This window comes from Podarcis pityusensis, assembly GCF_964106645.2.
Source record: "Podarcis pityusensis genome assembly, chromosome: 4".
Lineage (NCBI taxonomy): Eukaryota > Metazoa > Chordata > Lepidosauria > Squamata > Lacertidae > Podarcis > Podarcis pityusensis.
Window position 1 is genome coordinate 74,021,728 of NC_138027.1, and position 17,182 is coordinate 74,038,909.

General features: G+C 42.3%; 2 protein-coding genes across 4 annotated transcripts in view; one reads left to right on the plus strand and one right to left on the minus strand.

The window, feature by feature from the left end:
- GABRA5 (gamma-aminobutyric acid type A receptor subunit alpha5) overlaps positions 1 to 17,182 on the minus strand; it is a 74,245-nt gene that overhangs the window by 20,220 nt on the left and 36,843 nt on the right. For all 3 annotated transcript variants that reach the window (XM_081001396.1, XM_081001397.1, XM_081001398.1), the window contains exon 6: positions 14,934 to 15,016. In XM_081001396.1, coding sequence (XP_080857522.1) covers positions 14,934 to 15,016 — 83 coding nt within the window. The remainder of the gene's footprint in view (positions 1 to 14,933; positions 15,017 to 17,182) is intronic.
- The window catches only part of GABRB3 (gamma-aminobutyric acid type A receptor subunit beta3), a 198,314-nt gene that overhangs the window by 8,161 nt on the left and 172,971 nt on the right, over positions 1 to 17,182 (plus strand). The gene's annotated exons all lie outside the window — the stretch shown is intronic.

Consider the following 17,182-nt stretch of genomic DNA (forward strand, 5'->3'; position numbering starts at 1 on the left):
TGGCCCCACTCTTCCCCTTAACTCACATCGACAGGCAGGGGCCAGCTCCCATGGAAGACGAGCCACAATTCTAGCCTCTTGCCCATGCTGGTGGGGGAAAAGGCTTGAGCATGGAGGAGGGAGGAGGAGAGGTCAGATCAGAGTGGCAGAGGGAGTCAAGTGAGAGCGGACTTGCACAGTGTTAAATCAGCAGCTGGCGGCTGAGGAGGTCTCTCCTTTCCCCTTCTTTCTATTGTCGCTCACGCCTGGCTGGGCTGCTTGTCAGCTGCACCAACAGTGATGCAACCACCATTTTTGGCTGGCCAAACTCAAATACGGGATGGAAAGGCATCCCGTTTGAAGTCCAAAGAGGACAGGAGACTTTTTTGTCTCAAAATAATCCCATTTTTTAGGGTCTGGTGGTAACCCTCATTCTAAAAAAAGCTGTAAATCAGGGCTGGGGAGGGAGAGAACTAAAGGTTGCATACACTTTCTACCAAATATGTAAATCTAAGTATCAAATTAAAATATAAGAGATTTATAAAAATAAATGTTATCAAGTTATTTTGTATAGTACTATGCATAATGGCTGCCCCTGTTTTTGTGGAACAGCATCCATGCTGAAATATGACAGGCACGCACTATCAATCCTATTCAAAGCTGGAGTTTCCAGCGGTGATAGTAAACCCCCGTAAACCAGTGTGGCACAGTCAGTGACTGGGGATAAACAAGAGAAAGCATAGCATAGTAGACAGCTTCTGATACTTCAGCTGCATGACCAAGCTGCAGCTTCTAGAAGAAGGCAAAATAAGCAAATCAGGCTTATGATCTTCAGCCAAATGTGGGCTGAAGCAAAATGGTGTTGTTACCCAATTATTGTATGCAGTCGGAGCTGTGAAATCAAAGCCATCTCCAAACATTGCCAGTAGAGCATTTCATTTGTGTTATGTGGGGGATAGCCACCCCACCAGCCATTCTGATGTAGATCAATGTTTTTCACTTTCCCCCCATTGTGTGCCTTAGGAGGTTTTACATTGAAAGGCACAATATAATTCTCAAATAAATAAATAAGAAATGAAGATTGCTCTCACATGTGCTTACGATGGTGGCATAAGGCCTTGTATGTGCAAGGTTTGTACGGTAAAATAATGTCTATAGTTCTTGACTGTTTTCTTTATTTACAAATTATTGGCTTGCTATTCACCTACGAAGGGGTTCCGTTTCCCTTTCTAGAAGACAATATCTTCTGCTAGGGACAAAGTGGTGTTTGGAAAACAAATGATTGATCAGTGGAGGCTGATTCATTTGAGTTTAATGGGACAGCAACCTACTTGCCCTTTCTGCCCTCAGCTAACTCTCTCTTGGCTGCCTTCTTTCTTACAGCTACAGTGGTACCTCGGGTTACATATGCTTCAGGTTACAGACTCCACTAACCCAGAAATAGTGCTTCAGGTTAAGAACTTTGCTTCAGGATGAGAACAGAAATCGTGCTCCAGCGGCGCAGCAGGAGGCCCCATTAGCTAAAGTGCTGCTTCAGGTTAAGAACAGTTTCAGGTTAAGAACGGACCTCTGGAATGAATTAAGTACTTAACCCAAGGTACCACTGTACTCGGGAGATGCTTCTGCCTATCATTGGCTCTGGCTCCACTTACTTGTTTGTTTGTTTGTTTGTTTGTTTGTCATCCCAGCAGTCCCAATGGGCACATCGCCCCTGTTTCTTTCAAGGGCAGCCCAGTTTATGCTACTGCGGCTTTCACACTGCTAGCGCAACAGTGTTCCTCATACCAAATACATCAAGTGTGAACAATGTACCTGCATCTTTGAACACACATGTATGTGTACCCAGTTCAAGTCAAGTTCCCACTACACAGGTGTGTATGCAATGCATACTTTATATTTTTGTTGTTGTGGGAAACACTGGTTTACCTGCAGCGGTTGTACCTAAAAGCTGAGCTGAAACTGGGAGGGGAGAGACACATCATTTTTTTTTCAGCCAATGGAAAAAGTGACTCCCCCTTTACCCAATCATTCAGGTCCCTCAACAGTGACTGAAAACATCTGCAAAGTGCATTTCTGTTGTCAAGGCCCATGCTCTCTGTCTTGCCAATGCAGCATGGTTCCCTTGGCATATGTGTGTTTCCTCCCCACACTAATTCATACCAGGGGCAAAGCGCCAGCTTCAATTGTCCATAGTGTTGTTAACGTGTAGCCAGATCTGAATGTTGTCATCACATTCCCTGTGTGATCCCTGATTGTCTAGGACCACTCAGGGAAGAAGAGACCCCAGAGGAAGGGAGAAAGCACTAAGTAGAAGCAGAAAAGGAAAGCAATGAATGCACACCTCTGAAAAGCAGAGGGAAAAGGTACTGCTTGAGGGGAGCATTCTACAGACCCAATTGCCTCACATTCCCCATTGTATGTTTGTGGCAAAAAAAATGGCACATCTCTTATCAACCATGCTAAAGATATTCTGGGTAGAGTTGACAGTACTTCTGTTGTTCTTGCAAGAGTGTTTGACTTCTGCCCCCACTCCTGAAATTCCACAGCAGGATACTCAACGTTGTGGGCTTTGGAAGTGGCAGATGCTGTGCCATGTCATGCTAGCACATCTTAAGAGCTTACTTAATTTGATTTAAAAGCTTTATCTCTGCCCCAAGGCTGAGGGTCAGTAGCTTTCTCCTCTCTGACTATGGTCCTGCACAATACCAAAGAGGCACTAAGGCATTCAAGAAGACAAGGTTTTAAATGGCCTAAATTCTTGTCTGGGTGGAAGTAAAAGCTACTCATTATAGAATGCGGATGACTGCTAAGTAACCATTAATGCAGCAGCAACAGCTTCTTAACATATACTGCAGTAGTAGAAGGAAATCGTTTTGAGTCTGCAGGCAAAATGCTGGGGTCACTGTTATCTCAGCATGGAGTACTTGGAATGCATGATACTATAAAATGCTTTTCAGACAGAGGGCTAATGTAATGTTTGGAGTTTGCAAATTCCAAACACTTTGTCGTTAATAATGGAAATATTTTCAATGTAACAAATTGATACTTTTTTAAGAGGAGTGAAAGATGGGAATTGGTATAAAACAATACAGTGTACTGTACTTTAAACTGAGAACAATGCACATATGCAAAGTCAAATATTCAAGTTTTGATTTGCAGTTTTCCCCACTGTTAATTGCGTAATAATCACCGTCATTTTACTTCCTGCATCCCTCTAACCTCACTGCTAGCTGTCACTCCAAAGCCACACCTATCTCTTTAACTCAGAATTAACACTTCATACATCTGATGATCACAGACTTTTATGCCTTAATAACACAGATAGTTTTTAAGCTGACACAAGACGCTTTTTTGTCTTTGCTGCAACAGATCAACTAGGGCTGCCATACATCTAGAATTTTCCAGACATTGCTGGGATTCTTCAAAAATGGCATCTGGGTGGAATTTTCAGAATTCTGTTTAAATGTCTGGGAAAAGGCGGGTGTATGGCAGCCCATTTTGGAAGTGTTGAATTTTTGGGCAAATTTCCTATAAAAAGCTCAACTTTGGCAAAAAACAAAAACAAAAAAAACTCGATGACTTTTTGTCTAGACTTTCTCTTGTGAAATAGGACAGCCCTAGTTCAACATTACTATCCTTACGGCAGCATCAACAATAAAGACTTGCAATTCAAATTCCAATTTTAGTGCATTTTTTATTTCACCCACGGAGATATTCAAGTGGAATGAAATATCCATGAAGGTTTTGTGAGAAAGATTCATAAGCAGGAAACAAAGCTCCTGTCCAAGGATGTTTCCCTCAAGGCCCATCATGTATTCTCGTGGAAACAATACTTTACAAGAGATCTTTGTGACAGTTTCTTGCTTCGGTGGGCAAGACTTTTATGTGTTCCACATTTTGGGAGTGGATCATTATAGCGTGCTTTGTGTAGGCCAGGCTTCCAGATGGAAGCTTTAGACCCATCTCAGCATTTGTTTTCAGGAGGCTGACAACAGCTTACAGCTTTCTGTGCCCTGTATTGCTTCTTTTCTTCAGTAAATGTAATTGCAAGTTTATACTAACAGCAAATAAAGCCATGTCTCCTATTGTGTCTCCTACTAAAGCAAAGGCATACAGGTCTGTTTCTCGGAAATTTCTGTCATTCCTGTAACTCTAATAGTCATCTCTCAACTAAGATGATGGGCTTTTGATTAAAGGAAACGTCTACCATCAATGTGAGCGCATTCAAACTGGAACCCAATACAAACATTTCTGTTGGCTTTTCAGTGGCATGAGATTAAAGAAGTATATTTTTTGAATCTGAGGCTATTCAGTCAAGGAAACAAGCAGACGAGAGGAGCCACAGAGACAGGATGGGAGATAATACGATAAAACAGATTCATTGTTTAGAATTTCAGAGGATACAGGTACAAGAACAAGCAGGTACCTGATATCTGTTAACAACACAAACAGAAAAGTCCTCTTCAGGAGTTCAGTCTGAAGATGCAGAGGCAAAAATTGTAGAAGAAGGTCCTTGGACAGAGGCAAGCCTTGCCCCCACAGCTATGCCAGCTTCACATCAGACTATGATGGTTTGAAGGGAACTTCTAAGCACATTTGGCTGGATACACTCAGAAGTTTCCTCATGACTGGGAACCCAGCCACTATCAGGCTTCCTGATTCCAAGAAAGCTTTTACATATGTTCAGCTAAATATGCTCACAAGCCCTTTTCAGACCTTCCCTCTCAGTGCTGGAAGACTAAAGCAGGAGGGTGTATGCTCAGTACATGTGGGGAGGTGGGGGGGCTGCACAACTGCCCCTGCCCCAGTTTTTGGCCTCCACATATTTATGCCGAAAGAGGGCTCTTGTCATTTTGTTCTGAATCTAACTGATGATATCATAGGGGAACCTTGGGCCAGTCACCATTTCTCAGCCTCCTTTACCTCACAGAGTTGTTGCAAGGATCCAATAGGGAAGGGGAGAACCATAGAAGCAACCTTGAGCTTTTTGGATAAAAGACAGGAAATAAATATAACAACAAGAAAAACAGTAATTGTTCCTTATGCCCTTTGAAAGTCCTTCCCGCTGCATTTTCTTTGTGGCTTTCAGCCCAGAAATATAACATTCCCTCTGACTAGTCTTAGGTCGAATCTACACATATATGAAAAACATTGTGAAAATGCTTAAGAAAAAACTTTTTGAAAAATACATTGAATTTGCAGTTCAGTCTGGAAAAGGGTTTCAAGTAAATTATAATGACCATTATTAGTTCTTCCTGTCAAGTTCTTCATATTTCCATTAAAAAAATTACTTTCTCTTCTGTTTTTTTTTTTTTTTAGCTTTATATAGTAACTATAGGAAAGAATGGGAGAAATTCAATGTTGCACTAAGTTCTTCAGCAGTTTACCAGTTGTGTTGGTGGAGTGACTTGTGCAAGAAGCCAGCATGGTTCTCGTAGCTGGTTGCACAACAAATTGCTGTAGCACCGACACTTCCATTTGCACAACCAGCTTCTTCTAGCACAACTTTTGCACTGGATTTTGTACTGCACAACCTTTATCTCACCCTTATGCCAGCACAACAGCCCCTTGCATTGGTGGACAGGGAATGCAGAATCCAGGCCAACAATCCTGTTTTCTTCTGGCTAGATAGTTGAACTCTACACACACACACACACACAATTCTTGAAGCATTTTCAAAAAGTTATCAGGAAAAGTTCAAGCTTCTTCCAAAAGTTCTCTAAGAATAAAGGTAGAGGTAAAAAGGTAAAAGACCCCTGGATGGTTAAGTCCACTCAAAGGCGACTATGGGGTTGTGGCGCTCATCTCGCTTTCAGGCCGAGGGAGCCAGCATTTGTCCACAGCTTTCCAGGTCATGTGGTCAGCATGACTAAACTGCTTCTGGTGCAACGGGACACCATGATGGAAACCAGAGCACACGGAAACACCATTTAGCTTCCCGCTGCAGTGGTACCTATTTATCTACTTGCACTGGTGTGCTTTTGAACTGCTAGGTGGACAGGAGCTGGGACAGAGCAACGGGAGCTCACCCCATCATGGGGATTTGAACCACTGACCTTCCGATTGGCAAGCCTAAGAGGCTCAGTGCTTTAGACCACAGCACTACCTGCACCCCTCTTCTAAGAATAAACATCTGCCTCCTTCCAAACACTTCCCTGCCAACACTTTTGTTCCCACTCTTCTTTACAGCTGGTTTCCCTCCATGTGAGGCTCAAACAATAGTTGGAGAAGGATACAAAATGGCAGCTGTCCCTTCTAAAATAGCAAAAATTAGCAGCTTTAAAAGGGAGGAAAGAATGGATGCCATACCCAGGAGGAGTTTGAAGCACAACACATCTCCTTATAAGCCATGATCATGGAAACCTGGAGGGAAGGAATGGCAGCTCTGAAAGCAAAGGGAAGTGTAATAGCAGAGAAGCTGGATGGAGCCACTGAAACTGCTTCTGTAACCATGGATTTAGGTTTGCGGCCAGAACAAAAAAATAAAAGGCTGCTTCAGGAAAATAAAGGCATGAAGTCTAAGCCTGAGGAAGTTCAAAACATTTAACAAAATGTTAATTTACATGTGTGCAGGTTTAAAGAAGGGGCAGAATGAGATAATATTACAGAATTTCCCTGGAATTGTCCCCAGAAGATACGAAGAGAGTACACAGAGCACTGTCAGCATACCTATGTGATGAAGGCCCCCCACAAACAATATTGTTATGTGCTTCCACAGTTTTAAAAAGAAAGACAAGATCTGTACAGTTTTGAGAAATGTTGAAGGAATAATACACAGCAATAATCCAGTCATGATCTTGCAGGATTTATTCTCAGATACTTCGAAAAAACGAAGCACAGAGTTGCGCTCCACAACACTCGATAACTGCACTATTGGGCTTTTCACTTTTGTTAGCCCCTAAATGAAACACCAAACTCTCAACCACCAACCACAAGGAAGCCACAGAGCTATTAACAACGCTAGAACTGGACTCTCCCACTTGAGGTTATCGATTTGTTGCAGTAGCAGGATAGTGAACCAATTGGTAAAAATGACCTCGTTCAAGAGCCCTGGTGGGAGAGGTGCAGCAAAGCCAAAAAAAACCATCAAAGAGAAGACCGGGACAAGGAAGAGGTGGCACTGCACATATTTCAGAAAGGTTACAAATGTCTAGAAAATAAGGAAAAACTATTGCAAGGCGAAAATGCAGTTTCAAAGGGAGGGGGGAATGTTTTTATAGAAGCAAAGCAATCAGATTGGAATGATCTGAAAACATAAACATCTTAAAAGTACCAGGGTGTTGGGACATGAGATTTAAAAGAAAATGCAGGCTTAAAACATCCTATCATTTACCTGATTAAAATGTTTGTTTTTTATGCTTGTGGTTTATTCTATACCCTTAGTGGTACTTGAGAACGTTGGGAATTTTATGCAGCCGATGCTGCTAGTGTGATTCGTATAAATCACATGAGATGTCTGAGAAGAGAGTGGGAACGGAAGACTGTCTTATCTCTTCCGTCTGAGCGTGTTATTGTACTGTACTTTTACTTTTGCAGGATGCAACAGTTGTTCTGCCAGAGCTTGGAGAACAGAGACGTGATTATGGATTGTCTGTATAGAATGTAAATAAAATGTAGTTTAGATCTACGGATGTTTCTTTCTTCTTGCTGTATGATGCTAGAAGACTTGTGTGCACTTTTTGTATGAAAAGTGTTGCAGAAAGGCACTCTGGAGATGAAGGGACATGCCATTCCAGAGACGTGCCCACCAGGAGACGCTCAGAGGTCCTGGGGGGTCACCGTCTCCCCAAGAGCGTTTTTCCAACAGAGAGCCCTCTAACATTGAAAGAGGACCCACACCATGCTCTATGTTTTAAAGGTTTTTAAGGTAATAATTCAAATGTTTTTTGAATATTTCTCAGGGCAACCATGTTGAACAGTTCAAAGACGAAAAGGAGTAAAAACTATGTTAGAAATAAAGAGAGAAAGATATAAGGGTGAATTTCATTCTGGAGCTGAACACCAACCCAAAGTTGGTGCACTAACTTAATTAAGACCTACTTAACCTTTAAAACTCTGATCTAATAGAGGACTTAGTACACACACCCTTAGGACTTTGTCCTAAGCTTCCTGCCTGTAGGTAGGTCAATATCAACTGAAAAGTTAGGTTAATCACCTAGTATCACTACACTTAAGGCTGATTAGTGTACTAAGAAAGCAACAGATTTTTTAATTGATTCACAAAATACTGTTGTCCGATTTAGAAGGCCTTTATAAGCAATGGCAGATCTAACATTTATTTATTTGAAAGATTTCCATATAGGAAAATGTCCTCTGGATGGCTTACAAACTTTTTTAAAGAAGACAATTTAAACCCAGATTTCAACACTACTTATTCCTTCTGGCTGATGTAGCAACATGCGTTTCTGCTTCAAAATTGTTTCTTCATCCAGAAAATTTGTCCAGATTATATACACTTTCGAATGAGAATTTTATAGCACAATATTTATTTATTTATTTAAAAAATGCCCTACTAGAGATTTTCGGTACTCAATCAAGAGTATAGAAAACTGAAAAACTTTACAGTAACAACTTTACCACAGCAAGTGTAGAATTATCACACTGTCAAAAGAGCGGCACACATTAGCAAATTCATCTTTGAGTGAGGTGAATGCAATATCATTAACACTATGTGCAAAATGTGATTTAGGAGCTAAGTCAATTGTCTGGGCAGGGGGGCTCCTTTGTCTGGATTAGACATTTGCTCAGTAGACCAAAGAACTGCGGTGAAATTCTCATTCTGACATTGCTTTGCTGGCATGACCTTGAAGGAAAGTCAATTAACCTCTTTCTGCTCCAAATATCTTGTTTGTACAAAATCATAATCATATTTACCTGCTTCTATTGAGCTGCTGGAAAGCCTCACTCAATAACTGCAGAATACCTATTGGGCCAGTGAAGGAGCTGAAGATTGCTACAGCAGACTGAAAGATAATCTTGTTGGAATTTCACCAGACTGGCAAAAAAGTATGGGCAAATATTATACGTATTATACGTAGAGGAGACCAGCTTCTGTTGGTGTATGGCAGGGATGGAAAACTAGATCCTTATTAGGGCTGGGGAATATATTGCTAGATCACCCAAAACCGGTTTGAAATCCATATTGTGAATCAGTTTCATAATTTTTGACTTGGCAATCCATGCAAAAATCACAATTTGGAGGAAAATGTGAAGCCAGCCTCTATGGAGCTCCATCCTTATTTCAGACATCCTGATACATCGGTATATTGCAATGTTTAGCTGATGATTTATTGCAATGTTGAAAACCAGATATTGCCCAGCCCTAAATCTACCCCAATTCCTGTGGACAAAGTTTGACAGGTGTGCATGGCTGACCACTTGTCAGTCACTTGATATCACAATGACATCAGACCACCAGTTTATGCCCACGCCGCAATGTCTTTACTGTTCCACATTTGATGTCATATGTGACAGGATGTGTAGGGCAGGTGGGCATGGCTGGGCCAAAAGGGTCTTGCAGGCCAAATGGGGATGACTTATGAGCATAATTTGGCCCATGGTGCGGAGGTTCCCCACTTATGCTGTAGTGAGTATACAAACTTGCAAGTTGCATATAATTCCTCATGGGGATGGATAGGAAGACAGCTAAATCTGGAATGAGTCTTCTAAATCTTTGGTAGGCAATGTGCAAAGATTATGAAGATGAACCAAGAAAAGATACCATCTTCTTTCTTTTTGCATTGCTTGCTTGCTAACATCAACTTAGTAAAAAAGAAAAGAAAAAGAAAAGTAAAGGTAAAGGACCCCTGGATGGTTAAGTCCAGTCAAAGGCGACTATGGGGTTGCAGTGCTCATTTCACTTCAGGCCTAGGGAGCCGGCCTTTGTCCACAGACAGCTTTCCGGGTCATGTGGGCAGCATGACTAAACCACTTCTGGCACAATGGAACATTGTGACAGAAACCAGAGCTTATGGAAATGCTGTTTACCCACCACAGCAGTACCTATTTATCTACTTGCACTGGTGTGCTTTCGAACTGCTAGGTTAGCAGAAGCTGGGACAGAGCAACAGGAGCTCACTCCACTGTGGGGATTCAAACCGCCAAACTTCTGATCGGCAAGCCCAAGAGGCTCAGTGGTTTAGACCACAGTGCCACCCGCATCCTGTTCTATCAACTTAGTAGTATCTGCTTGTCCTTGTACTGCTTGTCTGCTATCTAGGACATATGTGTAACTTCAGGGAAAGGTATCCTCAAAAGAGGCGGGTGGTAGTGTTTGTTTCCCTATCCCTGCCCCAGATATTCTAATATGAAAGGCAACATTTGTGGCTATCAAGAGTACACTTTCTAAAGAATACTATGTTCATGGTGACCCACTGGTCTGATGCTGTACACCATGTTTCCATCTAGTCTTCCTTACATACTTTGGGTTATATGCAATGTTGTTCCTCTTCAGAGCAGACCCATTGAAACTGATGAATATAAATAATTTAGGGTTCTTAATTTCAATAGGTCTACTCTGAGTAAAATTGAGATAGATACAACCCATTACCTTGCATTGTCCTCCTGCTATTGGCCTGCCAATGGACTTTCTAGACTCCATCTCCCCACAAACTACTCTGCTGTTTAACTGTAAACCTGACTTCTACAACATGTCCCTCTGGCACACACACACACAAACACACACACACACACACACACGGTAAAAAGACTTTCACTAGGAAAGTCATTGTAAATAAAATGAAGGTGGGGGAGAAAAAGGGCCAAAGAGCAAAGCCTCTGTTTTAGCAAGCTCAGATAAAATATTTTATATGAGAGCATGATACTCTTGAATTGGCTAATTAAATCCAAGTGTATCATGCTGTGGTTGTTTTTGTTTTCAAGCTGCCTGATTAACAAAGCAAAGGTTAAACATTTGCCGGTCCCTTCACGTTAGCATGCAGAGATCCCACTTCTGCTGTTGCACTTTATATTTGATCAACCCAGAAATCTGCAAGGCAGTGGGAGTTTCTGTCATCTGCATTTTTAAGAGCCAAGGTCGCCCAAAGGAAAACAGTCCTACATACAAAGTTGCTCAGTCAGAGCCTAGACGTGTTGAATTTTTTGAAATTTTTTTTTTGAAAGATGGCCTGCACTGGTTGAAAAGGAAACAAATTATACAGCTAAGGCTGAATTCATCAGCAGCTCAGAGTTGGAGGATCACTGAGCACATGAGTAATTTTATTGTCACCTTTGATTTTGTTTGACAAACTGAAAGCTCCTTATGAGCTCTAACCCACACCATTTGATGCTTTCAAAACACCATCCTGCATCCGAATAGGTTCTAAGAAACAGCACTTAGAGTTTATATTGGCTTTCTAAAACTCTTTACTGCAGGGCTATCCAAGGGCACCTCCAGACTGTTAGTGTTTTGTGGAAGGGATTCAAGTGCATGCTGGGAAATTTAGGTTTATGGCTCCAAGTGCTGTGTCTCCCTAGTGCAACAAACCCACTATGTATTAAAAAAAAGGACTTGTGGGGGTTAAAGAAAGAGATGGTGAAACACACTAGAAAGTGTGGCATGAATGAATGACTAACGAAAGATGTATAAACACTACACAAGCCAATCAGAATAGATGTCTGATGTAGGTCCACTGCTGTATAAGCTCTCTGAACATAAGTCAAAACAGATGCTCAATAAATGCTGGATATAATCAAACCTTCCTGTATGCTATGTCCAAATACATTAGGATGAAAGTTCAATAAATAGTACATCTGGAGGACCCCCAAGTATGAGATAGTCTACCAAAAGAATAAGGCTGCTGCACTGGAGTTGAGCCTCTGGCTTTCAAAAGCATAGCCATACCCTGCAAGTGTCCCCATATTCCAGAGACATCCCCAGAATTATGAAAGCCATCCCAGCTTTTGTGTTGATCCCAGAATGTCCCTATTTCCCCACTAGGGCCACTGCCACCGAGTTTGGGGAGGAGGATGAGTTGGCCTGCTTGCTGTGCTGTGTCCCACTGGTGAAGTGGGGAGAGGGGATGGGGGTTTCAGTTGGTGGAAAGTGATAAATGTTCCTATTTTCCTCTGAGGAGTGTTGGAGTGTATGCACAGCTCCTCCACTCTTGTAAAAGTACACGTTGAACTGTTCCTCTGATTTCCCTCTGTGGCAGCCAAGCTAGGAGCCGAGGTCCTTTCACCCCCAAAAAATATATATTTGAGGGGGCATCCCTCCAAGTTGATGGAGATTGCCATTCAAATGATGTGCGTATGGCACATCTTGTGATTGATTATGTGGGGCAGGGCTTACCTGCCCCCCCCCACAATATTTTATTCAAGTTTTCACCCCTGCAACCAAGACAGAGGGTTGCTGAAGAAGGGAGGCAATAGATCCCAAGTCTTGCTTTTTGAGCCCCAGTCCCCTCCAGAAGTATTTAGTGGCCTGCTGAAATCTAAACGTAAACAGGTGATATTGGTGCAGTGGACTTTTCTGTAGTTAGCTTTTAAAGGAAGGAGCCCTTGCCGCAGTTGCTACCTTGGATCAAATCTATGCTTCCAGGTGCCATGAGAAAGCTGCAGAGATAGCACAGGATAGTACGCACCCCGGAAATGATCTCTTTCAGCTTCTGCCTTCTGGAAGAAGGTACAGGGTTATAAAGACTAGGACTCGCCGCCTGAGAAACAGTTTCTATCCAAATGCAATTTTGGTTTTAAACGCAGTGTAAGGAATCTCTATGGGAGTATATTGTATTTAAAAATGGGGTATCAGAGTTTTTAAGGGGCTAACCAGGTTGGGATAGCTGGGATAGCAGGCTTGTTGGGTTTAGAATGTTTTATGTAGATTTTTCAATTCCGTTGTTCTGTATGGGACAATGACAATAAAGATTATCGTATCGTATCGTAAAAGGGCTGCGATTGTGTTCACACTGCCACCTTTCTGCATAAAGTACACCAAGCAGACAGTGGCCGCTGTTGCCTCAATACTTTGCCAAATAATGATCAGTTAAAAGCAGCCTTGTATTTTACCTGGTGGCAGTGAAGTTCTAAAGGGGAAGACCTGGGAAGCATCATGGCACAGGACCCAGGGAATATGGGGTGCTATGACATTAGTTTTTCCTGCTCTTATCCTTATCTGGTCATTTTGCTCTCTCTCTGTTCTTTCTCCCTGCTTTAGCAAGCAAACCTCTTGCTTTACTGTTCAACTGGCAGGAAGTGAGGGTGGGTGTAAAGTCTAGGGGAGGAGCAGGTCAGGATAATCTTCAAATATGTCACCTTCTATTGCTGCTATGGAATTGTTCAAGGGCTATGCATTTTCTTCCCATTGTCTCTCTCCTCTCTCTCTCTCTCTCTCTCTCTCTATCTATCTCTATCTCTATCTCTCTCTCTCTCTCTCATTTTATTTGTCTGTGGTATCATTCTGGATGCTGTCAAATGAGAACGTATAGACCATATGCCCAAAATATTGTGCTCTGGAACATAATGCAGCATAGATTCTCCTTCATCCCAGTCCTCTCTTTCTGGACCTGTGCATACCACATTGGATGGAAAAGGCGCATTATGGTTCTCCGCAGAGATAATTCTTTGAATGTTTTGTGTCTCTGCTGGAAAAACTATACAGAGCATTCCATAATAGTGCACATGTAAATACTAACACAATTTGAGACTTAATGGAATGATCATTTCCACATAAATATAAAATCCCCAGGCACCTGCTGCACAGTGACTAGCTGCTCTGCTTGCAGCTCCTAATGAATAACTGTGCCACATGGCTGTTCTCTCATTTATGAAATAAAATGCATCCCAGGTCCCCTTTCTCACAGTCGTAACATGCAGTGAGTCGCAAGCCGAAGCACAGATATCGTGGCAATGTGTGGCACACTTACCAAAGGCAGTCTATTAACCTATTTTTATAGCACCTACAAAAATTTCCAAATGATGGTGGCTATTTTTTAAATAATTATTTTTATTCACTTTTAGTGGCTATGACCCTCAGCCGACTTTGCTTGTGGCTCACAGCACAACTACTGTTGACTGTGATCACTTTCTGTAAGATAAATTCGCCCCCCCTGACTGCAAATGCCAAAGTTATCACAGTACAGTGGTACCTTGGGTTACATACGCTTCAGGTTACAGACTCCGCTAACCCAGAAATAGTGCTTCAGGTTAAGAACTTTGCTTCAGGATGAGAACAGAAATTGGGCTCCGGTGGTGCAGCGGCAGCAGGAGGCCACATTAGCTAAAGAGGTGCTTCAGGTTAAGAACAGTTTCAGGTTAAGAACGGACTTCCGGAATGAATTAAGTACTTAACCCGAGGTACCACTATATATAAAGCGAATGTGGTTTGCCATTGGAATGATTGCCTCTGGGGATTATCGGGAGTTAACTATGGAAGCTGGTCTGAGCCAGAAAAAAGTCCTTGCTAGTTCCAGTGCTTTTTTCCCCCTGGGGGTACTCAAGAGTACCATCACCTTTTTTAAAAAAAATGTTTAAAATGTGGAATAACTTCATGGTGAGTACTAGCCCCCTTTTTTCTTAAAAAAAACAACCCAGCACTGACTAGATCAAATGTACAATGGTAAAGAACAGATGTAGGAAACCAAAGACAATGTCAGATCCTTCACATTTGGCTAAGTTATCCTCATGGTGCACAAAAACCCCATTAAAATAGGCTCCCTTGATCTCGCTCAAGGGACACTGAGGTCCACCTCCAGGGGTCTTCTGGCAGTTCCCTCACTGCATGAAGTTACAGGGAACCAGGAAGAGGGCCTCCTTGGCAGTGGTGCCCTCCTTGTGGAACAACCTCCTATCAGATGTCAAGGAGATAAAAAACTACCCAACTTTTAGAAGACATCTAAAGACAGCCCTGTATCAGGAAGTTTTCAACGTTTGACATTTTATCCTGTTTATATATTTTTCTGGAAGCAGCCCCAAGATGGGTGGGGTATAAATTACTATTATTATTATTAAACACTTACAACTTCCAAATTTTAATGGGCAAGCATGTGCATCCATGGGGAAGTCTTCCAGCTGCATGGGGCATTCAGCAGAGATGGTCAATCTGACAGAGAGAGAGAAAGAGAGACAATTAAGAGTTTGTTGGTTTGTTATGCCAGATAAACATGGGTCCACATGGACCATTACACATTTAATAGATCATGCAGGAGGATTTCCAGGGCCATGTGACCCAACCTCACTCACTGCCATGTGGGCTGTCCCACCCATCACTGCCATGCTCCTCCAATGTCCATTCATTCATTTGTATGTGGGGAGACCTCCATCTGGTGACCGTTCCATGTGCAGAAGTCAGGGGAGCATGATGTGCTGGCATGGGGCAGCACTAGACCGCATGGTCCCTTGACTGCCTCCAATCATTCTTTCGACACATGGGTTGTATGAACCCCTTACAAATGTTGTGTGTGAGAGGTGGTGAAAGCACAGCCATATTTCCCACACCTTCTCATGGGAATCAAATGATTTCTAAGTCACATACAGAAGCTTTAATAATGTATTGATGATGCAATAATTGTTTCCTTACCACCTTAAATTTTAACCAGTTTCTTAAAAACTTGGGGAAATAAAGTGTGGATAGCTCTTTCTGTCCCCCACCCCCCAACGCTTTTGCTAAAGGCTTTTCTTCTTTGGCAAAGCAGCTGTTCTGCTAATCTGTAAGACTCCCTCCATATTTATAGTGGCTGCACCATTTCCAAGTACAGTAGAAGTAATGTTGATAATGACAATGTCAAATGAACACTTGAAGGTATGGAATCGTGAATGCCATTCAAATGCTGCTAAGAGACTTTCAAAATCATAGCTGGGAAGCTATCAGGTAATGGGACTCTGAGAGACAGCCATGCTAGTGGAAGTCCATGATAAGTAGAGAAATATACCCTAAGGAGGATTTCCTAGTGCCGCGTGGGGTGTTGCAATAAAATTTCAAGCTGAATCAGTGTTGGTTGATCAGAAACTCTGGTGGTACTTTAACTAATGGGGAGGGAGAGAAGATATTTTTCATATCATAACAACAGGATGGCTTGTTACTTTTAGACTGATTTATGTGTGTTCAGTTGATATGTGGCCATGTACACATGCATTGTGGTGACCCAGAAGTGGGCAGAAAAGGGGGCGGAATGGGGGAGAACAGGAGCAGGCAGAGGTGGAACAAGCTTATGTGCATGATGATCCAGAATGCAACTCCCATGCAAATCTGGGGTTGCCTGTACATCCAGGTACAAGTGTGAGCAAACCAAAAAAGCCAACAAGTTTAATGTTTCACTGTAACATTAAAACTATTCTCTCTGTTGTTCCCTGTGCTGGTCTAAACCGCACCATAACGACAGCATCTGAACTATAGTCTCGGGTTATTTCCCCCCAAATCTATTATTTGAAGAATTGACTTTCTGATCCAGGCCTGGTTAACAGCTATCCACTACAATCAAAAGAACACATTCTTGTGGGGTCTATATTAATTAGGTCCCATCATCTCATGGTAGTTCCAAAACCATCAATCGGTTTTCAAGTTGACTGTGAGTCTGTAAAGCAGGCATAGGCAAACTCTGGCCGTCCAGATGTTTGGGACTACAATTCCCATCATCCCTAGCTAACATGACCAGTGGCCAGGGATGATGGGAAACATCTGGAGGGCCGGAGTTTGCCTATGCCTGCTGTAAAGGGTGGAAATAACATTTCTGAAGCCCACTTGCCATTCTACAACCATTTCCTTGCACCCGCTCCCCTCCCTCTTATTCAGTAGCCCATCCATCTATATATACAGTTGTCCTCATCTCTGTTCCCTCCATCCATCTATTCGGAGACAGCCCAAGACATGTTGCTTCCTGAGGCATAGCAGCAAATCGCCCAGCCCTCAAGTCAACATACATAGCACCCAAGGCCCTCTCCTCCTCCCTGGCAGTAAAAAATATACTGGTAATAGATTAGATAACTAGCCATTTGCTGCTCTTTCATGGAGCCCAAAATCAGCTTCCTAATGCATCCCCCTCACTCTGCATACTGGTACATAATCTATCTATTCTAGGTGAACTGGTAGCTTTATCTCACAACTAATCAATATACCATTGGCAGAAACGCCTATTTCTGAAAAGTTATAAAAGCATAGCCTTGTAAAACAGCATTAATCTGCAGAAAGGAACAGTCACCCCCTGAGCTTTCACACAAAACATTGTATGCGGCATGAAAACTGTTTTTTTTTAATAAAAAAAAAAAAGAA